Source organism: Oncorhynchus kisutch, linkage group LG30, assembly GCF_002021735.2.
Source record: "Oncorhynchus kisutch isolate 150728-3 linkage group LG30, Okis_V2, whole genome shotgun sequence".
Classification (NCBI taxonomy): Eukaryota; Metazoa; Chordata; class Actinopteri; order Salmoniformes; family Salmonidae; genus Oncorhynchus; species Oncorhynchus kisutch.
This window is the reverse complement of record NC_034203.2, coordinates 39,415,565-39,441,668: the sequence shown is the minus strand read 5'-3', so window position 1 is coordinate 39,441,668 and position 26,104 is coordinate 39,415,565. Positions and strand designations below refer to the sequence as shown.

Genomic DNA, 26,104 nt, shown 5'->3' with positions numbered 1-26,104 from the left:
CTATATCTCTTGACACAATGATGGAAATAATCATGGCCTCTAAACCTTCAAGCTGCATACTGGACCCTATTCCAACTAAACTACTGAAAGAGCTGCTTCCTGTGCTTGGCTCTCCTATGTTGAACATAATAAACGGCTCTCTATCCACTGGATGTGTACCAAACTCACTAAAAGTGGCAGTAATAAAGCATCTCTTGAAAAAGCCAAACCTTGACCCAGAAAATATAAAAAACTATCGGCCTATATCGAATCTTCCATTCCTCTCAAAAATTTTAGAAAAGGCTGTTGTGCAGCAACTCACTGCCTTCCTGAAGACAAACAATGTATACGAAATGCTTCAGTCTGGTTTTAAACCCCATCATAGCACTGAGACTGCACTTGTGAAGGTGGTAAATGACCTTTTAATGGCATCAGACAGAGGCTCTGCATCTGTCCTTGTGCTCCTAGACCTTAGTGATGCTTTTGATACCATCGATCACCAAATTCTTTTGGAGAGATTGGAAACACAAATTGGTCTACACGGACAAGTTCTGGCCTGGTTTAGATCTTATCTGTCGGAAAGATCTCAGTTTGTCTCTGTGAATGGTTTTTCCTCTGACAAATCAACTGTCAATTTCGGTGTTCCTCAAGGTTCCGTTTTAGGACCACTTTTGTTTTCACTATATATCTTACCTCTGGGGGATGTCATTCGAAAACATAATGTTAACTTTCACTGCTATGCGGATGACACACAGCTGTACATTTCAATGAAACATGGTGAAGCTCCAAAATTGCCCTCGCTAGAAGCCTGTGTTTCAGACATAAGGAAGTGGATGGCTGCAAACTTTCTACTTTTAAACTCGGACAAAACAGAGATGCTTGTTCTAGGTCCCAAGAAACAAAGAGATCTTCTGTTGAATCTGACATTCCAGAGGGACATCAGAGACTGTAACGTTCTCTGCTTCACGGAAACATGGCTCACCGGAGAGACGCTATCCGAAGCGGTGCAGCCAACGGGTTTCTCCACGCATCGCGCCGACAGAAACAAACATCTTTCTGGTAAGAAGAGGGGCGGGGGCGTATGCCTTATGGCCAACGTGACATGGTGTGATGAAAGAAACATACAGGAACTCAAATCCTTCTGTTCACCTGATTTAGAATTCCTCACAATCAAATGTAGACCGCATTATCTACCAAGAGAATTCTCTTCGATTAGAATCACAGCCGTAAATATCCCCCCCCAAGCAGATACATCGATGGCTCTGAACGAACTTTATTTAACTCTCTGCAAACTGGAAACGATTTATCCGGAGGCTGCATTCATTGTAGCTGGGGATTTTAACAAGGCTAATCTGAAAACAAGACTCCCTAAATTTTATCAGCATATCGATTGCGCAACCAGGGGTGGAAAGACCTTGGATCATTGTTACTCTAACTTCCGCGACGCATATAAGGCCCTGCCCCGCCCCCCTTTCGGAAAAGCTGACCACGACTCCATTTTGTTGATCCCTGCCTACAGACAGAAACTAAAACAAGAGGCTCCCACGCTGAGGTCTGTCCAACGCTGGTCCGACCAAGCTGACTCCACACTCCAAGACTGCTTCCATCACGTGGACTGGGAGATGTTTCGTATTGCGTCAGATAACAACATTGACGAATACGCTGATTCGGTGTGCGAGTTCATTAGAACGTGCGTTGAAGATGTCGTTCCCATAGCAACGATTAAAACATTCCCTAACCAGAAACCGTGGATTGATGGCAGCATTCGTGTGAAACTGAAAGCGCGAACCACTGCTTTTAATCAGGGCAAGGTGTCTGGTAACATGACCGAATACAAACAGTGCAGCTATTCCCTCCGCAAGGCTATCAAACAAGCTAAGCGCCAGTACAGAGACAAAGTAGAATCTCAATTCAATGGCTCAGACACAAGAGGCATGTGGCAGGGTCTACAGTCAATCACGGACTACAGGAAGAAATCCAGCCCAGTCACGGACCAGGATGTCTTGCTCCCAGGCAGACTAAATAACTTTTTTGCCCGCTTTGAGGACAATACAGTGCCACTGACACGGCCTGCAACAAAAACATGCGGTCTCTCCTTCACTGCAGCCGAGATGAGTAAGACATTTAAACGTGTTAACCCTCGCAAGGCTGCAGGCCCAGACGGCATCCCCAGCCGCGCCCTCAGAGCATGCGCAGGCCAGCTGGCCGGTGTGTTTACGGACATATTCAATCAATCCCTATACCAGTCTGCTGTTCCCACATGCTTCAAGAGGGCCACCATTGTTCCTGTTCCCAAGAAAGCTAAGGTAACTGAGCTAAATGACTACCGCCCCGTAGCACTCACATCCGTCATCATGAAGTGCTTTGAGAGACTAGTCAAGGACCATATCACCTCCACCCTACCTGACACCCTAGACCCACTCCAATTTGCTTACCGCCCAAATAGGTCCACAGACGATGCAATCTCAACCACACTGCACACTGCCCTAACCCATCTGGACAAGAGGAATACGTACGTGAGAATGCTGTTCATCGACTAGAGCTCGGCATTCAACACCATAGTACCCTCCAAGCTCGTCATCAAGCTCGAGACCCTGGGTCTCGACCCCGCCCTGTGCAACTGGGTACTGGACTTCCTGACAGGCCGCCCCCAGGTGGTGAGGGTAGGCAACAACATCTCCTCCCCGCTGATCCTCAACACTGGGGCCCCACAAGGGTGCGTTCTGAGCCCTCTCCTGTACTCCCTGTTCACCCACGACTGCGTGGCCACGCACGCCTCCAACTCAATCATCAAGTTTGCGGACGACACAACAGTGGTAGGCTTGATTACCAACAACGACGAGACGGCCTACAGGGAGGAGGTGAGGGCCCTCGGAGTGTGGTGTCAGGAAAATAACCTCACACTCAACGTCAACAAAACTAAGGAGATGAATGTGGACTTCAGGAAACAGCAGAGGGAACACCCCCCTATCCACATCGATGGAACAGTAGTGGAGAGGGTAGTTTTAAGTTCCTCGGCATACACATCACAGACAAACTGAATTGGTCCACTCACACAGACAGCATCGTGAAGAAGGCGCAGCAGCGCCTCTTCAACCTCAGGAGGCTGAAGAAATTTGGCTTGTCACCAAAAGCACTCACAAACTTCTACAGATGCACACTCGAGAGCATCCTGGCGGGCTGTATCACCGCCTGGTACGGCAACTGCACCGCCCTCAAACGTAAGGCTCTCCAGAGGGTAGTGAGGTCTGCACAACGCATAACCGGGGGCAAACTACCTGCCCTCCAGGACACCTACACCACCCGATGCTACAGGAAGGCCATAAAGATCATCAAGGACATCAACCACCCGAGCCACTGCCTGTTCACCCCGCTGTCATCCAGAAGGCGAGCTCAGTACAGGTGCATCAAAGCTGGGACCGAGAGACTGAAAAACAGCTTCTATCTCAAGGCCATCAGACTGTTAAACAGCCACCACTAACATTGAGTGGCTGCTGCCAACACACTGCCAATGACACTGACTCAACTCCAGCCACTTTAATAATGGGAATTGATGGGAAATGATGTAAATATATCACTAGCCACTTTAAACAATGCTACCTTATATAATGTTACTTACCCTACATTATTAATCTCATATGCATACGTATATACTGTACTCTATATCATCGACTGCATCCTTATGTAATACATGTATCACTAGCCACTTTAACTATGCCACTTTGTTTACATACTCATCTCATATGTTATACTGTACTCGATATCATCTACTGTATCTTGCCTATGCTGCTCTGTACCATCACTCATTCATATATCCTTATGTACATATTCTTTATCCCCTTACACTGTGTATAAGACAGTAGTTTTTTTGGAATTGTTAGTTAGATTACATGTTCGTTATTACTGCATTGTCGGAACTAGAAGCACAAGCATTTCACTACACTCGCATTAACATCTGCTAACCATGTGTATGTGACAAATAAAATTTGATTTGATTTGATTTGACAATTAATCTTAATGGTTGTACAGTCGTCTCAAATAAAACTGTGAAGGACCTCTGCGTTACTCTGGACCCTGATCTCTCTTTTGACAAACATATCAAGACTGTTTCAAGGACAGCTTTTTTCCATCTACGTAACATTGCAAAAATCTGAAACTTTCTGTCTAAAAATGATGCAGAAAAATGAATCCATGATTTTGTTACTTCTCGGTTATACTGCAAAGCTCTACTTTCCGGCTACCCGGATAAAGCACTAAATAAACTTCAGTTAGTGCTAAATACGGCTGCTAGAATCCTGACTAGAACAAAAAAAATTGATCATATTACTCCAGTGCTAGCCTCCATACACTGGCTTCCTGTCAAGGCAAGGCCTGATTTCAAGGTTTTACTGCTAACCTACAAAGGGATTGCTCCTACCTATCTCTTTGATTTGGTCCTGCCGTACATACCTACACATACGCTACGGTCACAAGACGCAGGCCTCCTAATTGTCCCTAGAATTTCTAAGCAAACAGCTGGAGGTAGGGCTTTCTCCTATAGAGCTCAATTTTTATGGAATGGTCTGCCTACCCATGTGAGAGACGCAAACTCAGTCTCAATCTTTAAGTCTTTACTGAAGACTCATCTCTTCAGTGGGTCATATGATTGAGTGTAGTCTGGCCCAGGAGTGTGAAGGTGAACGGAAAGGCTCTGGAGCAACGAACCACCCTTTATTTATATATCCCTTCGTACATCAGCTGATATCTCCAAGTGCTGTACAGAAACCCAGCCTAAAACCCCAAACAGCAAGCAATGCAGGTGTAGAAGCACGGTGGCTAGGAAAAACTCCCTAGAAAGGCCGAAACCTAGGAAAAAACCTAGAGAGGAACCAGGCTATGTGGGGTGGCCAGTCCTCTTCTGGCTGTGCCGGGTGGAGATTATAACAGAACATGGCCAAGATGTTCAAATGTTCATAAATGACCAGCATGGTCGAATAATAATAAGGCAGAACAGTTGAAACTGGAGCAGCAGCACAGTCAGGTGGAAGTTGAAACTGGAGCAGCAGCATGGCCAGGTGGACTGGGGACAGCAAGGAGTCATCATGTCAGGTAGTCCTGGGGCATGGTCCTAGGGCTCAGGTCAGTTGAAACTGGAACAGCAGCATGGCCAGGTGGACTGGGGTCAGCAAGGAGTCATCATGTCAGGTAGTCCTGGGGCATGGTCCTAGGGCTCAGGTCCTCCGAGAGAGAGAAAGAAAGAGAGAAGGAGAGAATTAGAGAACGCACACTTAGATTCACACAGGACACCGAATAGGACAGGAGAAGTACTCCAGATATAACAAACTGACCCTAGCCCCCCGACACACAAACTACTGCAGCATAAATACTGGAGGCTGAGACAGGAGGGGTCAGCAGACACTGTGGCCCCATCCGAGGACACCCCCGGACAGGGCCAAACAGGAAGGATATAACCCCACCCACTTTGCCAAAGCACAGCCCCCACACCACTAGAGGGATATCTTCAACCACCAACTTACCATCCTGAGACAAGGCTGAGTATAGCCCACAAAGATCTCCGCCACGGCACAACCCAAGGGGGGGGCGCCAACCCAGACAGGAATACCACAACAGTGAATCAACCCACTCAGGTGACGCACCCCCTCCAGGGACGGCATGAGAGAGCCCCAGCAAGCCAGTGACTCAGCCCCTGTAATAGGGTTAGAGGCAGAGAATCCCAGTGGAAAGAGGGGAACCGGCCAGGCAGAGACAGCACGGGCGGTTCGTTGCTCCAGAGCCTTTCCGTTCACCTTCCCACTCCTGGGCCAGACTACACTCAATCATATGACCCACTGAAGAGATGAGTCTTCAGTAAAGACTTAAAGGTTGAGACCGAGTTTGCGTCTCTGACATGTGTAGGCAGACCGTTCCATAAAAATGGAGCTCTATAGGAGAAAGCCCTGCCTCCAGCTGTTTGCTTAGAAATTCTAGGGACAATTAGGAGGCCTGCGTCTTGTGACCGTAGCGTACGTGTAGGTATGTACGGCAGGACCAAATCAGAGAGATAGGTAGGAGCAAGCCCATGTAATGCTTTGTAGGTTAGCAGTAAAACCTTGAAATCAGCCCTTGCTTTGACAGGAAGCCAGTGTAGAGAGGCTAGCACTGGAGTAATATGATCAAATTTTTTGGTTCTAGTCAGGATTCTAGCAGCCGTATTTAGCACTAACTGAAGTTTATTTAGTGCTTTATCCGGGTAGCCGGAAAATAGAGCATTGCAGTAGTCTAACCTAGAAATGACAAAAGAATGGATTAATTTTTCTGCATCATTTTTGGACAGAAAGTTTCTGATTTTTGCAATGTTACGTAGATGGAAAAAAGCTGTCCTCGAAATGGTCTTGATATGTTCTTCAAAAGAGAGATCAGGGTCCAGAGTAACGCCGAGGTCCTTCACAGTTTTATTTGAGACGACTGTACAACCATTAAGATTAATTGTCAGATTCAACAGAAGATCTCTTTGTTTCTTGGGACCTAGAACAAGCATCTCTGTTTTGTCCGAGTTTAATAGTAGAAAGTTTGCAGCCATCCACTTCCTTATGTCTGAAACACATGCTTCTAGCGAGGGCAATTTTGGGGCTTCACCATGTTTCATTGAAATGTACAGCTGTGTGTCATCCGCATAGCAGTGAAAGTTTACATTATGTTTTCGAATAACATCCCCAAGAGGTAAAATATACAGTGAAAACAATAGTGGTCCTAAAACGGAACCTTGAGGAACACCGAAATTTACAGTTGATTTGTCAGAGGACAAACCATTCACAGAGACAAACTGATATCTTTCCGACAGATAAGATCTAAACCAGGCCAGAACATGTCCATGTAGACCAATTTGGGTTTCCAATCTCTCCAAAAGAATGTGGTGATCGATCGAGATGATTGTGGACTTCAGGAAACAGCAGAGGGAACACCCCCCTATCCACATTGATGGGACAGTAGTGGAGAGGGTAGTAAGTTTTAAGTTCCTCGGCATACACATCACAGACAAACTGAATTGGTCCACCCAGGCGCAGCAGCGCCTCTTCAACCTCAGGAGGCTGAAGAAATTTGGCTTGTCACCAAACGCACTCACAAACTTCTACAGATGCACAATCGAGAGCATCCTGTCGGGCTGTATCACCGCCTGGTACGGCAACTGCTCCGCCCACAACCGTAAGGCTCTCCAGAGGGTAGTGAGGTCTGCACAACGCATCACCGGGGGCAAACTACCTGCCCTCCAGGACACCTACACCACCCGATGTCCGAGGAAGGCCATAAAGATCATCAAGGACAACAACCACCCAAGCCACTGCCTGTTCACCCTGCTATCATCCAGAAGGCGAGGTCAGTACAGGTGCATCAAAGCTGGGACCGAGAGACTGAAAAACAGCTTCTATCTCAAGGCCATCAGACTGTTAAACAGCCACCACTAACATTGAGTGGCTGCTGCCAACACACTGACTCAACTCCAGCCACTTTAATAATGGGAATTGATGGGAAATGATGTAAAATATATCACTAGCCACTTTAAACAATGCTACCTAATATAATGCTTACATACCCTACATTATTCATCTCATATGTATATGTATATACTGTACTCTATATCATCTACTGCATCTTTATGTAATACATGTATCACTAGCCACTTTAACTATGCCACTTTGTTTACATACTCATCTCGTACTCATATCATACTCACCGGAAGCATACTCATATCATATGTATATACTGCACTCAATACCATCTACTGTATCTTGCCTATGCCGCTCTGTACCATCACTCACTCATATATCTTTATGTACATATTCTTATCCCCTTACACTTGTGTCTATAAGGTAGTAGTTTTGGAATTGTTAGCTAGATTACTTGTTGGTTATTACTGCATTGTCGGAACTAGAAGCACAAGCATTATTTTTACTAAAATATTTCAGAGTTCCATACGGCATTCCCTTTTATCAGCTCGTCCATTTCAATTTCTCTTTAAAATCCATGCGAATTTAAAATTAAACATACAAACGGTACAGAAAAATAAAAATCTAATCAAGTCCAATTTTATTGGTCACATACACATGGTTAGCAGATGTTAATGCGAGTATAGCGAAATGCTTGTGCTTCTAGTTCCGACTATGCTGTCACGTCCTGACCTTAGTTCCTTTATTATGTCTCTATTTTGGTTTGGTCAGGGTGTGAGTTGGGGTGGGCATTCTATGTTTTTCATTCTATGTTTTGTTCTGTGTGTTGTATTTCTATGTGTTTGGCCTGGTATGGTTCCCAATCCGAGGCAGCTGTCGATCGTTGTCTCTGATTGAGAACCATACTTAGGTAGCCTGTTCCCACCTGTGTTTGTGGGTAGTTGTTTTCTGTTTTGTGTATTGCACCTTGCAGAAAGATAAGATAAGATAAGATAAGATAAGATAAGATAAGATAAGAAGATAAGAAGATAAGATAAGATAAGAATGCAGTGATTGACAGAGTCGAAAGCCTTGGCCAGGTTGATGAAGACGGCTGCACAGTACTGTCTTTTATCGATGGTGGTTATGATATTGTTTAGCACCTTGAGCGTGACTGAGGTGCACCCATGACCAGTTTGGAAACCAGATTGCATAGTGGTGAAGGTATGGTGGGATTCGAAATGGTCGGTGATCTGTGTGAGAACTTGGCTTGCGAAGATTTTTAGAAAGGCAAGCTGCTGCAGGGTGTGCAGAGTTGTTGGCCGGGGTAGACAGGTGGAAAGCATGACCAACCGTAGAAAAATGCTTATTGAAATCATCAATTATCGTAGATTTATCGGTGGTGAAAGTGTTTCTTAGCCTCAGTGCAGTAGGCAGCTGGGAGGAGGTGATCTTATTCTCCATGGACTTTAGTATCTGTTAGGAAAATTATGATTAAATGACTGAACAATACTTATTTTAAATGAAACTGTCAGTAAGTAAACTTATACTCTGTTTTATTATATCTGATTAACAATATGAGTTCATAAGAAGGGATTGTGTGACACGGACAAGGAGTAATTAAAGTTAATGAACACCATTCCAACTAGGAAGAAAGGAATGGTTTGTGGATTAAGTAAACAGATAAGGTAGTTAACCTATGGTTGAACCGACAACTGAGCTCTGGGGTGTTTTAGATAAGGCTGTGAGTGCATTCCTAGGTTTTCTGTTAATTAGAACTTTCAGCTAAGTGGTGATCGATAATGGTGAGGAGTCAAAAGTTAATTCAGTTGTGTTGTGTGTCCTGTGTATGTGCTAGTGGGTCAGAATGAACTCAGAATGAACTTTTAAAGTTCCCTTTGTCTCGGTCGAGAGGAGGAGATTCATTTTTTAAGCAATGAAATGACGTCATATTATTGTATATAAACTGTTGCTCGTGGTAACGTGGCAGCGTGCTCCGAGAATAAATTCTGTTACCTATCATTGAAAGGACTGGTCTCCGTCTATTTTATGCAAACAAGAATCTTACAAATTCTCATAAAATAGATTAAGGGAATTCAATGAATGAAAACACATTGGTTTAATTAAATTACAGTAACAGTATCCCAAACTTAATTAGTGCTACACACATTTATTTTTGAAAAGCTAGCCTTAGCTTTCCTAACTGACTGTGTATATTGGTTCCTGACTTCCTTGGAAAGTTGCATATCGTGGCGGCTATTCGATGCTCATGCAGAACGCCACAGGATGTTTTTGTGCTGGTCGAGGGCAGTCAAGTCTGGGGTGAACCACGGGCTATATCTGTTCTTAGTTCTACATTTTTTTGAATGCGGCATGCTTATTTAAGATGGTGAGGAAAATACTTTTAAAGAGCAAGCTGGCATCCTCTGCTGATGAGATGAGGTCAATATCCTTCCAGGATACCTGTGCCAGGCTGCATAGAAAGGCCTGCTCGCTGAAGTGTTTTAGGGAGCTTTTGACAGTAATGAGGGGTGGTCGTTTGACCGCGGACCCATGCAATGATGCAGTGATCGCTGAGATCCTGGTTGAAGACAGCAGAGGGGTATTTAGAGGGCAGGTTGGTTAGGATGATTTCTATGGTTACTGATTTAGGGTTGGACATGGTAGATTCCTTGATGATTTGTGTGAGATTGAGGGCATCTAGTTTAGATTGTAGGACGGCCGGTGTGTTAAGCTTATCCCAGTTTAGGTCACCTAACAGTACGAACTCTGAAGATAGATAGGCGGCAATCAATTCACATATGGTGTCCAGGGCACAGCTGGGGGCTGAGGGGGTCTACAACAAGTGGCAACAGTCAGAGGCTTGTTCTGGAAAGGTGGATTTTTAAAAGTAGGTGGGCACAGACCTGGAAAATATGACAGTACTGGTCTGAAGTGAGCTCCCCTCAGGGCAGTCCCGTTACATGTCTTATACTGCTTCCACAGACAAGTTACATAGGTTTGGTTCCTGTATGTGTCTGGCACCGTCTCCTATTTTAACATATAGAACATTTTTTGGGCGTTCTGCCGCCCAGGAACCAGGATTGTTTATGACACAAAAGACAAGATGAACATTTTCAAGGCTGTCTTTTCACATAATACAATGTTCCATCACATGAAATTTGTATAACCATGGCTTTAGACCGTCGCTTCATACAGTTACACATATGCTTCATTATACAATTTAATTTATGGGTTCTGGCAATGATATTTCAGCTGGAGCTTTTGTTGCGAAAGGCATAGGAGGTGCTCTTATTCTCCATGGACTCCATGGACTGAAAGATCAGTGTCAGAAATACCTCTCCCTCTCTTTTTCCTCTCTCTACCCTACTGATGTGACATTTGAAAATCCCTTGGTTAACATAGAGATTCTGGGATCATCAGAAGTTGAGGGGAAATGTGCATATGCATTGGTACTTAATGAATATGATGTCAGTTCCGTTGTCATCTGAGACATTCTCATCAATGATAGTATGACAAACTCTACAGTAGAAAGGCTACACATTGTAGTTATCAGATTCTCATGGAATTGTTGGGCTTTTTAAATGTTTAAATATACAATTATTGGTGAAGAGATTTAAATGTAATTTTAGCTTCCAAATTAGAGATTTGGGTTTTCATAAGGTTAGGGCTCTGCTCAATCAGTGACCCGCCCCTGTGAAGAGACATGGGCTGTAGACCTGTGAAACACGCCCTTCTCCCTCCACTATATAAGCCCTTGACGACCTATAACCTCATGTTCTGGGTACATTAGGATGACGATCCGATGTCAGAATGGTTCAGATAATAACTACAGAACGAAGCCAACCTCAGCATGAGCTTAGGTTGTGAATGGTATGAACTTTGAACTCTTATTCACTACAGAAGTGATACCTCCTAGCCGTTGAGTTAGCAACAGCCGTTGCAAATGTGGGCTAGGACAGAACAGACAGAGTATCCCGTCTACCACACAATGACGTTACTACAAAGAATCAATTTACCACCAGAGACATTCTTCAAAGGACAAAGGACTCGGTTGGGCAACACAGCCTTCCATCTACAATCTACCACCAACCTACCAAAGCACAGCTCAGAGTAAATATTTATTGCATTTTCCTTTTCCAAATGGTCATTTAAAATGAATAAGATACTGTATTCACGATAGCATGGCTTCTCCCTTTGTTCCCCAAGTCTTCCCGCTTCACTCAAACCCAGCCTCCCTTTCTTTTGTGTAACCAACTGTCATATCTGTTCTGTCCGCTAGGGACGTTTTCCTTTATGACATCATTTGTAATCAAGGTATGATTCATTCTGTGTAAATGTAATTATGTGTGATTTAGTTAGGTATTTAGTAAATAAATAATTAAACCCGATTTTGTATTGCTGATTCAACTTGTTAGCCAGGGTTCGTGAAGATAACCAAGAATTTACAACTTTCAGATAAGACTGAAATAAGTTGACTATTAATATTGACTGCTATTGATGTAAAATATTACTATTCGGACGATAACTGCTCTATAAATATTATTTTGTGGTGCCCCGACTTTCTAGTTAATTGCATTTACATGATTAGCTCAATCAGGTAATATTAATTACAGAGAAATTATTTTATAGAATAGCATGTCATATCACTTAATCCGGCATAGCCAAAGACACGACACTGGGGAATAATCCGATTTTTCCAAGCAGACAAATCTCTCACCTGAGCTGATAGGGAGATGCTAGCGTCTCAACTGCCCAATTGCCTGGGGAAATGCAGAGCACCAGATTCAAATAAAATGCTATAAAATTCAAGCTTTCATTAATGAATATGATGTCAGTTCGGTTTTCATCTGAGACATTCTCATCAATGATAGTATGACAAACTCTACAGTGGAAAGGCTACACATTATAGTTATCAGATTCTCATGGAATTGTTGGGCTTTTTAAATGTTTAAATATACAATTATTGGTGAAGAGATTAAATGTAATTTTAGCTTCCAAATGAGAGATTTGGGTTTTCATAAGGTTAAGGAGAAGTGTATCTATATTTCCATGCATAATAGTTGTATATTTTATATCAATGTTTATTATGAGTATTTTTGTAAATTGATGTGGCTCTCTGCAAAATCACCACAAGTTTTGGAACTACTGAACATAACACGGCAATGTAAAATCAGATTTTTTGATATAAATATGCACTTTATCGAACAAAACATACATGTATTGTGTAACATGAAGTCCTATGAGTGTCATCTGATGAAGATCATCAAAGGTTAGTGATTCATTTTATCTATGTTTCTGCTTTTTGTGACTCCTCTCTTTGGCTGGAAAAATGGCTGTGTTCTTCTGTGATTCGGCGGTGACCTAACATAATCGTTTGGTGTGCTTTCACTGTAAAGCCTTTTTGAAATTGGACACTGTGATGGGATTAACAACAAGATTATCTTTAAAATGGTATAAAATACGGCCCAGAGGAGCGGTGTTGGGTCCCGAGGACATTCTGTATCCCAGCATCATCCGTATTTTCCATCTTCACCACCTGGACCAGTCCGCTCCTCGTCCTCGGGGCCGTCCCTCTTGATGAGGGGGAGGGGGTACTGTCACATCTACTCCCGCTCCTCCCCTCCGGTGGTCAATGTCGCTGGTTTACTAACCACCGGTCCTGGGAACCGTCTTCACGCGCACCTGGCATTCCTCATTACCCGCACTTCATCATTACGCACACCTGGACTCCATTACCTCACTCATTACCTCCCCTTTATCTATCACTCCCTTAGGTTCTTTCCCCAGGCAGTATTGTTGTCTAGATGCTGCTCCGACGTTGTATTTGTTCATGCTTCTTGTTATATTAAACTTACCACCTGCACCTGCTCCTCAAATCCCAGCATCTATGTTCACTTAGTTAGTGCATTAATTTTAAGATACTTAGGTGAGACAACCACATATCACAGTCGAAGCAAGCAATTTTTTTGCAACAATTAAATTATCTGCAAAATCAGTGGTAGTAGTAAAAGACGAGCACTTTTTGGGGGAGGGGGGGGGCATAAGACTGACTTACTGTGTTATTTAAGATTTTATTTGAAGAGGTACAGTAGGGTTTCAGACTTTCAGAACGTCTTTTGCAACATAAGACAAAATACTTGTATAATTTGAAAATGCATTACGATGTTGACTCCTTATTGCAGGATTGTGGTATATTTTAATTTAAAAAAGACAGTCAATGCAGGAAGTGATTTTAATCTACAATCATAAAATGGAAAACTTTTCACAAATAGTTTCTCATTTTCAGTTTACAGAGAAGGCTTTGTAAATAGAAGCCCTTTTTAAATTATTGAATTGGAATTTCAGTTTACTTCCTGCATCGACTGCCTCCAATTCGAATTTACCCAAGTCATGCCTTCATAGACTGAAAAATATGTAACCCACCCATCGTGTGACTTATAATGTGCTTGTCACACCCTGACCATAGTTTGCTTTGTATGTTTCTATGTTTTGTTTGGTCAGGGTGTGATCTGAGTGGGCATTCTATGTTACATGTCTAGTTTGTCTATTTCTATGTTTGGCCTGATATGGTTCTCAATCAGAGGCAGGTGTTAGTCATTGTCTCTGATTGGGAACCATATTTAGGTAGCCTGTTTAGTGTTGGGTTTTGTGGGTGATTGTTCCTGTGTTTGCACCAGATAGGGCTGTTTTGGGTTTTCACATTTCTTGTTTTGTTAGTTTGTTCATGTGTAGTTGCTTTATTAAAGAACCATGAATTATCACCATGCTGCGTTTTGGTCCGCCTCTCCTTCGACTCAAGAAAACCGTTACAGTGCTACACAAGTTGAGGAACTTACTTTAACTTCCTGTTTTACTGGGTATGTTCAACAAACAGTATGGCAGCTCTCCTACATTATATTGTTTTTCTATCAGCTCTAGTCCAAGGATCAGGTAAATATTCTACCTTTTCTCTAGTATTGGCTGCATTGATTAGATATATTTACCAATAATCTGATCGGAAAGGCAGGTATCAGGCAATAGGTTTGTGCTGATAGTTTCACTTGATGTTAGGGATGGGCTACGCACATGTTGATGACTCATTTTTTTACTATTTATAATTTGTATGTTTTATTTACAAAGACAACAGCACAGTGACAAAACATTCACATGATAAACAATAAGGGGGAAGGGCAAGGCAGGGTAGCCTGGGTCCTAAAGGACACACAAGACAAGAGTCCATGAGTCACTGTTCTTCAGATAATTGTCACTATCCTGTAAAACCAACAAAAACAAAAAATGTGTATATATACTGGATATCCAGTCATATACCTGATATGTCATGCTTCCTACTGTACTTTACCACTTCTCTTGATGTTAGATCCCAAATAACCATATCACAGAGGTTCTCTCTGTATGGGGATAGGGGGTAAGAATTATTTTTGATTTGTTTAACCTTTATTTAACTAGGCAAGTCATTCAATTCTGATATTTTAAATATATATTATAATATTTGAAATGGAATGGAATAGAATTTGGATATTATGATATTTCATTGAAAGTAGCTCTATCGGTTAACATTGATCAATTGGTTAATTTGTTGAATCATACTGTTGTGTATTACAAGTAGCAAACGTATAGTGTTTTAGAGTTAGTATAAACATGTGAGAAACACCTTGAGCTACAGGATGTGGAAACTACAGCTTCATCACGAGGGTGGGGGTGGTATTGACAGAACGTTGACAGCCATTTATAAGCCAACTGGTTTCATGATGGATATGCACTGTATTTTAGACAACAAACTCTACAATGAACATAAACAGTTTAATGCATGAAACATCACCCAACATACTGTATCTTAGAACAGGTCTCTGAATTAAGGTGGATTTAGTACAATGCACAGAAAACAGGCAAAGTGTTTTGTAATTCATGCTAATTCAACTATAGTTACCATAAACATACTGTTGCACTGTGAAAAAAAGTTAACTTAAGCAATTGCTTAATGAGCTCAATTCTGTGAGTTTGGTGGACTTCTAAAGGACAATTTCAGCTAATGTGTTAAAGTTTGTTTATTTGACCCCTAGAGTTTGTTGATGCACCGCTGTCAATCAAAACAAAATCAGTCAGTTCAAGCTGGAGATATCTGTGTTTTTGTATGGGCTGTGTCTTAATGCATCACATCCTATGGCGGCCTTCCACATATGCGATGGAAGGTGGCCGAGCTACAGCGGTGTTTGTCAGACCATGAGACATCCTGACAATCGGTCTTCTCCCGCAAACCTTTGTAGTGTCCGAACAGTTTGGCCTAGAAACCACTCTATGGAAAGAGGAGAGTCTCATGAACACCAAGGTTGTCTCCGGTGGTCTCCGTAAAACATTTATGGAAGTACACTGATTTTACCTACCTAAAAAAAAGGGCCAAAATATGTGTAAAAATATATATTTCCTGAATGTTCTTATATCTCCTAGATATAAGGACAGACACTTAAAAACTGCATTCCTTATGATTTATTTTTTTGACTGTCTTTTTTGCCATTTATAAATGTCATTCAATGCATTTCTATGGGCTAGTCAAAGCCAAATGTAATATTTTCTATCAAATAATTGTTTATATATATATATATATATTTTATACCTAAAGGGTCCTAAAATTCTAAATCAAATAGCTAAATGATACATCTTAAAACAATGCCATATGTCTGCTTAGGACCCTCCCTCTAAAATTCTAAGTGTTTATGTTGGTTCAGCTACAGTGCCTTCAGAAAGTATTCATACCCCTTGACTTATTCCACATTTTGTTGTGAAATCAAAATGCATGAAATATATATTTTTCTCACCCATCTACACACAATACCCCATAATTACTAAGTGAAAACATGTTTTTAGAAATGTAGAAATGTTTTGAAAATGAAATACAGTATGAAATAAGTATTCACACCACCAAGTCCATACATTGTAGAATAACCTTTGGCAGCGATTACATCTGAGAGTCTTTCTGGGAAAGTCTCTAAGTTTTCCACACCTGGATTGTGCAAAATTTTACCCTTATTGTTTTCTAAATTCTTCAAGCTCTGTCAAATTGGTTTCTGATCATTGCAAGACAACCATTTTCAGGCCTTGCCATAGACTTAAGTAGATTTCAAGTCAAAACTGTAACTCGGCCACTCAGGAACATTCATTGTCTTCTAAAAACTCTTATTGCACACAGAGTGAGTCCATGCAACTCATTATGGGATGTGTTATGCACATTTTTACTCCTGAACTTATTTAGGCCATAGCAAACTTGGTTGAATACTTATTGACAAGACATTTCAGCTTTTCATTTTTAATGAATTTTCAAAATGTTTCAATAAACATAATTCCTTTGACATTATGGGATATTGTGTGTAGGCCAGTGACAAAACAATCTTAATTTAATCCATTTTATATTCAGGCTGTAATACAACAAAATGTAGAAAAAGTCAAGGGGTAGAATACTTTCTGAAGGCTCTGTATATGCCCAAATGTTGAGCAAACGCACAATCATATTGCACCTGGTTAACTTACAATTGTATAGTACATTGAATGACCATATTTGTTTTTATAACGTGTTCTTGGTAGACTGTTTCATTTTTACATGAAGTTTTCTGTCTGTTTATTTCAGAGTCCAGCATTGAGACTCTGAAACAGTTTGTGCTGAAGGGAGAAAATGTTCATCTGGATGTCCAGGGATATGCTAAACTAAATAATATTGAGGATTTCAAGTGGACTTTTAACAAATCTCACACTTTAGTAAAATACTCCAATGAATCATCAACAGTGAAAGTATACACTAAATACCAAGGCAGGGTTGAGTTTAGTGAGGCAAACTTCTCTCTAGTACTGAAGAACCTACAGGAAGGAGACAGTGGTCTTTATGACGCAGGAGTGAGTGGTGAAGAAAACAAAGATGTTGCCAAGTACCATATATCAGTTCAAGGTAGGTTGTCCTCCTTCCTGCCATCCTTCTCTTTGTATCGATATGGTTACAGTAGCAATCAATAGTGAAATATGAATTCTATCTCAGGTTAAATGCATTTAAATTTACTGCATCTTAAGGTACAGAAAATGTCAACCACATGAAATGGTGTCTAGAAAAATTATCAGCATGTGTGTGTGTGTGTGTGTGTGTGTGTGTGTGTGTGTGTGGTTTTCTAACCATGTTTATCTGTTGTGTATTCAGAGAGAGTTGTGACACCAGTCCTGACAGTGGACTCTAACTCCACCATCAATGGCAACTGTAATGTGACTGTGACCTGCAGAGGTCAGAACACCTCTGTCACCTCCAGCTGTAACAGCAGCACCTGCTCTCAGGTGGGAGGAGAGAGTAGAGGGGCTGAGACCTCCACTATCCCCCTGCTCTCTGTCTATGTGGCAGGGGGTTCCATCATCTGTAACCACAGCAACCAAGTCAGCTGGGCCCCTAACATGAAGGAGATCGAAACAATTTGTGCATCCAATTCTAGTAAGACACGCACCCATGCATGCACACACTTTTGTGGATACACACTTTCGTGTGCACACACACACGAACACACGAACACACACATACACACTAGACTAGATGTTATATCCTATGTTGACGTTGTGATTTTTATGTCACTATATTGCAGAACCAGAGCGGGACAAAGAAAACCAAAACTACAATGTCGGCATCATCATCATCATCTTCATCATCATCATCTTCGTTGGATGTGTCCTGATTGCTTGGCAGAAGCTGAATAAAGGTAAGCTCACTGTTCTTGCTGCAGGATCACTCTTAATACAGAAACTTCATTTTATTAATTGAACCACTGTGAGTACTGTTGATAACAGGTTAATGATTTCACATTATATATATATACTGTATGTATGTACACTCATAGCAAACCTTTATAGATCTTTTATGTGGTTGATTTATAGGTTACAAAGAGGATAGTATAAACACAGAGTATGCTACTGTCAGGGTAAGATACCTCATATTTAACACTACTGATACTGTGTCATTCTTGATGAAAACATTGTATTCACAAAAATAAATTCCAAATTACTGGTAAACTCAAGTTAATTTCATGCTCATATTGTAGATTATTGAACAGCCACAGATAAAATGTTTATTTATTTGAGGTCGTTAAAGGGGCAATCTGCAGTTGCTACATCCATATATGGACTCAGTTTGTAAACAAAGCAAATGTAAACAACCACTATAATACAGTGTGGTCAGAAATGATTGCCACCCTTAATAATGAATATTAATCATATTAATTTATACTAATACAATTGCAAAATATATATATATATATTTTAAATAATTTTCTCACAAAGGTAGGTGTCAGAATTGTCACTCTAAAAATCATACCCTCAAGACATACTAACCTCTCACCATTACCAATAACAAGGGGTTAACATGTCTTGAGGGTATGGTTATGATCTTTGACCGTTTAGCTTTCTCACTAATCATTATTCACGAATCCTTAAGGAATCCTTAAGGATTTTCCGAGGTCATTGTAGCATCCACATTAATGTAGAATTGTTTAGAAACAACCAAAACTATTTGTAAATTCATCCAACAAGTATGAAGAGTCACAAGCTTGACCTAGTCACTGCGTAGTAGGAATGTGTGACCAAATACTAAGCTTTTAACTACTTTATTTATAAAAATCTTTAGGGGTGTCAATAATGTTGGCCCCTCTCAAAAAGAGAGAAAAAAAGTAGTTGTTAAACAAAATCTCCTTCTCTGAGCAATTGTATTAGTATAATATAAATTACAGACCCTGGCCAGTCATTATTGCTCAACTTTATCAAGGTTGTAAATCATTTAGGACACCACTGTAGCCTCAAAACATGGGTAAAAACATGGATGGGCAGTTCTTTAATTAATTAATTAATTTAATTTAATTCTTTAAGCTCTGTCTATGAATTTAAGAGTGGTTACATTTCTCCAGCCTCATCGCTCAGCTTTTTACCAAAACAGGGGCAGTGAGTTTGCTTTGTTTCAACTGCTGATTGCAGCTTTTATGACCTTGTTTTATACCCGGGTCACCGTTCATAAATTCATAGTGAAGTTGTTACTGTATGTTTTTATTCTCCAGACTCCATGTAACAGTCATGTAGGTGGTGAAGAGCAGGAATCTACAGGTCCAGGTCCAACAACACCCACCATCTACAGTGAGGTGGGACTACCCCAACCCCAGCTGTGTGAACTACCCCACCATGGTGGGAGACGGAAATCATCTGTAAATGGTGCCTAGATGACAATGTGTGATCGCATTCAAATCCTTAAATTGAAAGGCAATTTTCTCAAGTTTATGGAGACGGCATTCACAGTAAACGCTGTGTCATGTGTCGGCTCGATCAGAAATTACCTTTACATTTCATTTGCACTATAACACAGATCTTCCGTGGTCCGGATTGAATGGCCCTTACTCTCAATAGCTCTGTTTATAACTGGTTCTCACATGTGTCCTTTGTCCTGGTCTTGTCCACTTTCGGATTGTCTACACCTGTCTAAAATTGTGGACACAATCAAAAGTCAAATTGAGATCTGATTGGGATCTTCCTGCCCACCTCCGGAGGTAGTAGTCAGCCATGCATTGTGTCTGGATATATTGCAAGTGTAGACGAATCTGGACAGTTAAACTATTTAAATCATAATTATCCTGCCCTCTCAAACATTTCCAGGTTGCACAATTGACTTATGGCATCAATGGTGGTGTTGGAGGGCCAGAAGGAGGCCCTCTGGACTACAGATCTCATGCCAATACCCCAGGACAGTGATGAGGACATCACCCCGAGTAGAGTGCAGTCTTCTGGATGGAATGTTAAATGGGTGTCCTGACTCTCTGTGGTCATTAAAAATCACATGGCACTTATTGCAATCCACCAAACCCATAATTCATCCATTGGACTGCTAGATGGTGAAGTGTGAGTCATCACTCCAGTGAACTCATTTCCACTGCTCCATAGTCCAATGGCAGTATGCTTTACTCCACTTCAGCCGATGCTTGGCATTGTGCATGGTGATATTACGCTCGTGTGCAGTGATGGAAAAAGTACCCAATTGTCATACTTGGGTAAAAGTACAGATACCTTAATAGTTACTCAAGTAAAAGTGAAAGTAAACCAGTAAAATACTACTTGAGTAAAAGTCTAAAAGTATTTGGTTCTAAATATACTTAAGTATACAAAGTAAAAGTATAAATCACTTGAAATTCATTCTTTTAAGCAAACCAGACGACACCATTTTCTTGTTGGGGCACGCTCCAACACTCAGACATCATTTTCAAATGATGCATTTGTGTTTAGTTAGTTCACCAGATCAGAGGCAGTAAGGATGACCACGTGTTCTCTCAATACGTGCGTGAATTGGACCATTTTCCTGTCCTGCTAAGCATTCAAAATGTAACAAGTACTTTTGTGTGTCAAGGAAAATGTACATTATTTTCTTTATGAATATAGTGTCGTGTGCAGGTCCTCGACTATGGAAACCCATTTCATGAAGGTCCCCTGACGAACAGTTCTTGTGCTGAAGTTGCTTCCAGAGACAGTTTTGAACTCGGTAGTAAGCGCTACACGCTTCAGCACGCAGCGGTCCCGTTCTGTCACCCTGATGAAGACAGCTTGGCTGTCGAAACGTTGGTATTACATTTTTGCATCTGAGCTCCTAGAGTGTGCCCTGTCCTTTACTTTCAAGTTTCTACTCCGCTAGCCAGCACCTCGCCTTCATAGGTGTGCGTTTCTTGTTCTTCTAGCTTGTGTGGCATACCACTTTGCGGCTGGCTGAGCAGTTGTTGCTCCTAGATGTTTCCACTTCACAATAACACCCCTTACAGTTGACCAGGGCACCTCTAGCAGGCCAGAAATTTGACGAACTGACTTGTTGGAAAGTTGGCATCCTATAGACAGTGGCACATTCTTTATTTATTATTAGCTTTTTAATATTTGCTGCTTTATTCATTTTATCGTATTTCATTAACCTGGTTGACTTAGCGTCTGCTGGTTCTGCATGGATAATATCTGAGAACAGATCTGCTGCTTTAGATGAGATGGGGGGCTTCTGCATTTATTTTCTTTATTTCACCTTTATTTAACCAGGTAGGCTAGTTGAGAACACCTTTATTTAACCAGGTAGGCTAGTTGAGAACACCTTTATTTAACCAGGTAGGCTAGTTGAGAACACCTTTATTTAACCAGGTAGGCTAGTTGAGAACACCTTTATTTAACCAGGTAGGCTAGTTGAGAACACCTTTATTTAACCAGGTAGGCTAGTTGAGAACACCTTTATTTAACCAGGTAGGCTAGTTGAGAACACCTTTATTTAACCAGGTAGGCTAGTTGAGAACACCTTTATTTAACCAGGTAGGCTAGTTGAGAACACCTTTATTTAACCAGGTAGGCTAGTTGAGAACACCTTTATTTAACCAGGTAGGCCAGTTGAGAACTCCTTTATTTAACCAGGTAGGCTAGTTGAGAACACCTTTATTTAACCAGGTAGGCTAGTTGAGAACACCTTTATTTAACCAGGTAGGCTAGTTGAGAACACCTTTATTTAACCAGGTAGGCTAGTTGAGAACACCTTTATTTAACCAGGTAGGCTAGTTGAGAACACCTTTATTTAACCAGGTAGGCCAGTTGAGAACTCCTTTATTTAACCAGGTAGGCTAGTTGAGAACACCTTTATTTAACCAGGTAGGCTAGTTGAGAACACCTTTATTTAACCAGGTAGGCCAGTTGAGAACTCCTTTATTTAACCAGGTATGCTAGTTGAGAACACCTTTATTTAACCAGGTAGGCTAGTTGAGAACACCTTTATTTAACCAGGTAGGCTAGTTGAGAACACCTTTATTTAACCAGGTAGGCTAGTTGAGAACACCTTTATTTAACCAGGTAGGCCAGTTGAGAACACCTTTATTTAACCAGGTAGGCTAGTTGAGAACACCTTTATTTAACCAGGTAGGCTAGTTGAGAACACCTTTATTTAACCAGGTAGGCTAGTTGAGAACACCTTTATTTAACCAGGTAGGCTAGTTGAGAACACCTTTATTTAACCAGGTAGGCTAGTTGAGAACAAGTTCTCATTTACAACTGCGACCTGGCCAAGATAAAGCAAAGCAGTGCGACACAGACAACAACACAGAGTTACACATGGAAAAACATGGAATAAACAATAAACAAGTCAATGACACAGAAGAAAAGAAAAACTCATAGTAGAGAAGAATTACAATTAGGCAGATTAACACTGGAGCGATAAATGAGCAGATGTTGTGTAAGTACTGGTGTGCAAAAGAGCAGAAAAGTAAATAAAAACAATATGGGGATGAGGTAGGTAGATTGGGTGGGCTATTTACAGATGGACTATGTACAGCTGCAGCGATCGGTTAGCTGCTCAGATAGCTGATATTTAAAGTTGGTGAGGGAAATATCAGTCTCCAGCTTCAGCGATTTTTGCAATTCATTCCAGTCACTGGCAGCAGAGAACTGGAAGGAAAGGCGGCCAAATGAGGTGTTGGCTTTGGGGATGATCAGTGCTTGAACATGTGCTATGGGTGGGTCTTGTTATCGTGACCAGTGAGCTGAGATAAGGCGGAGCTTTACCTAGAATAGACTTATAGATGACCCGGAGCCAGTGGGTCTGGCAATGAATATGTAGCGAGAGCCAGCCGGCTAGAGCATAGAGGTTGCAGTGGTGGGTGGTATAAGGTGATTTGCATGGATGATATCTGAACAGTTCCGGTGGCAACAACTGCCCGAGATACGCCAGGAACGCACAATCCCTCCATCAGTGCTCAGACTGTCCGCATAAGGCTGAGAGAGGCTGGACTGAGGGCTTGTAGGCCTGTTGTAAAGGCAGGTCCTCATCAGACATCACCGGCAACAACGACACCTATGGGCACAAACCCACCGTCTTTAGACCAGACAGGACTGGCAAAAAGTGCTCTTCACTGACAACTCGCGGTTTTGTCTCACCAGGGATGATGGTCGGATTTGCGTTCATCGTTGAAGGAATGAGCGTTACACCGAGGCCTGTACATGACCCTCCAGCATGATAATGCCACCAGCCATACTGCTCGTTCTGTGTGTGATTTCCTTCAAGACAGGAATGTCAGTGTTCTGCCATGGCCAGCGAAGAGCCTGGATCTCAATCCCATTGACCACGTCTGGGACCTGTTGGATCGGAGGGTGAGGGCTAGGGACATTCCCCCCAGAAATGTCTGGGAACTTGCAGGTGCCTTGGTGGAAGAGTGGGGTAACATCTCACAGCAAGAACTAGAAAATCTGGTGCAGTCCATTAGGACGAGATGCACTGCAGTACTTCATGCGGCTGGTGGCCACACCAGATACTGACTGTTACTTTTGATTTTGACCCCCTCTTTGATCAGGGACACATTATTCCATTTCTGTTAGTCACATGTCTGTGGAACTTGTTCAGTGTATGTCTCAGTTGTTGAATCTTGCTATGTTCATACAAATATTTACACATGTTAAGTTTGCTGAAAATAAAGTTGACTGTGAGAGGACATTTATTGTTTTGCTGAGTTTCTGTCCACTACGTGTGACTCTTATGACTGACTAAAAAGGCTTCATGCATAGCGTGTTACCAATAATAGGTTAATATCCAAAGCCACATCTCTTGACACACATCTTCACATCTCTCTCAAGTGCTGACACTGATCCAGTCCTGACACATCTCTCTCAAGTGCTGACACTGATCCAGTCCTGACACATCTCTCTCAAGTGCTGACACTGATCCAGTCCTGACACATCTCTTTCAACTCAGTTTACCCGACAGGAAGTTCCCCAACACTAACTTGACACATGAAAACCATGGTTACCACCAGAGGCAGAAATAGAAGTGTGTGCTTGTAAGAGTCACTGGGCGTGTGTCTCAAATGGCACCCTATTCCCTATGTAGTGCACTACATTTAACCACAACCTGAAGGACCCTGTTCAAAAGTAGGGCACTACATATGGAATAGGGTGCTATGAGTCAAGGCTCTGTTTTAAGACAGTTGTGACCTACAACATAGAATAGACCTAGAACGCATCCTTCTGCTACTGTTGAGTCCTCCAATTAGCTCTCCTTGATTACCTAGAAAAATATTATTTCCTATAAATGCAAGCATTTCGCTACACCCGCAATAACATCTGCTAAACGTGTATGTGACCAATACAAAATGTGCTTACAGCCACAAAAACAAACCGACTAAAGAGACGAAAATCATTTTAAATCATCGTTGTTATTTCACAATGATACACAATCACATACAATATGAATAGAAAGCATCATTAAAACCTTTCCTTCATTGTTAAAGTGCTTTAAGGTTAAAATCACAACTCTATATTCTATCCAGTAATGTGTGCTACAAAAGTTCCTGAGGTGTCAACGTACTTAAAGTGCTGACTGCGGTCCTCTGTATCGACAATAACAGATACATATGTGCAGACAATGCAGACTGACACCTATACACAGCAACTTAAAATAGCATGTTCTCCTGTCTTCATTTCCAGTCAAAGACCAGTGCTTTAGCATATTCTACAGTACATTGGCAAATAACAAAATCATCATCATGAAATCTATAGTGTTACATATGTATATGTTTTGAACATGTATGGATGAACAGATGGTCCAGAAGAAAGACTAAAGTGCATCCCAATGGCACTCTATTCCCTATAAAGTGCACTACTTTGACCAGGGCCCATGGAGCTCTATAAAGGGAATTGGATGCCATATGGGACACAGCGGAAGCATTCAAGGCATTTCCATGGCCTCCTCTGTCCCCAACACACTGAACTCCTTTACATCTCTCTCTACATACCAATATCAGGTAAATTAACAAGTAATGAATTCATCATTTGAATAGTTGTAGTAAACGGTAACAGACCCTACTTAGAATCCAGTATATGCCAGACCTGGGTTCAAATAGTATTTAAAATCTTTCAAATACTTTGAGAATTCGCTTGAGTCTACCTGAAGTGCTAAATGGGCAGAGTTAACCAATGTCGGGACTATTCTATTGGTTCCATTAAGACAAAGATCAATCAAGCACAGATTAAGTATTTGAGATGATTTCAAATAGTATTTGAACCCAGGTCTGCTGTTTGTCTCTGTGTGTAGGCTCTCAGACATTGCTGATTCAGACACTGACTCTGACCCTACTGTCTCTGACCCTCCCTATCTTCTCTCCATGTAACTCTGCTCCAATCGGATCTTCTCTGGATCAGTGCCACACCACTCCCAACTCCTCCTCTGTTGCCATGGTAATTCTGTGGGCAAGACATTTTGAAGAGGGGCATGGTCTTGGTCTTGGCCACTTTGTCAAAGAAATGCGATGTCAGCCATGTCTTTCCCTCACGGGGACAGAGAGACCACGGGGGGGAACTCGTACCCCCACAGGACCTCATCAGGCAGGTAGGAGGTGTGCACCTGGTAGGTGACAGAGGAGGGCTTCACCGTGGCACTCATGATCACCAGCAACTCAGTCTGTCCATCCCCAACCTGGGGAGGGAGGGAAAAGAGTGTTTCAGGACAGGAAAAAGCACTGACACACACTTCTAGTGTGCATTTCAACTAGCACCCTATTTCTTACGTAGTACACTACTTTTGACCCTGACCCTAGTTAAAAGTAGTGCACTATAAAGGGAACAGCCCTAACCAGGTGTAGTGTAGCCTTGGTAGACCAGGTCCTGAGCGGGCTGCTGCCATCTATGATGTGATAGAAGGTGAGGGGGGGGGGGGGGTTGAGGAA

The 26,104-nt window shown here is 41.8% G+C and overlaps 1 protein-coding gene across 2 annotated transcripts; it reads left to right on the top strand.

Annotated features, from left to right (window-relative positions):
• Window positions 1-14,196: 14,196 nt before the first annotated feature.
• Window positions 14,197-21,406, top strand: LOC109874580 (SLAM family member 9). 2 transcript variants are annotated; one of them, XM_020466557.2, is made up of 6 exons: window positions 14,197-14,315; window positions 17,005-17,319; window positions 17,563-17,844; window positions 17,993-18,106; window positions 18,282-18,325; window positions 19,451-21,406. In XM_020466557.2, exons 1-6 carry the CDS (start codon window positions 14,261-14,263, stop codon window positions 19,607-19,609), a joined length of 969 nt encoding a protein of 322 aa, XP_020322146.1. In that variant the 5' UTR covers window positions 14,197-14,260; the 3' UTR covers window positions 19,610-21,406. The 2 variants fall into 2 exon arrangements, with proteins under 2 accessions (XP_020322146.1, XP_020322147.1); XM_020466558.2 differs by lacking the exon at window positions 18,282-18,325 and having other exon boundaries at window positions 19,451-19,568.
• Window positions 21,407-26,104: the final 4,698 nt, after the last annotated feature.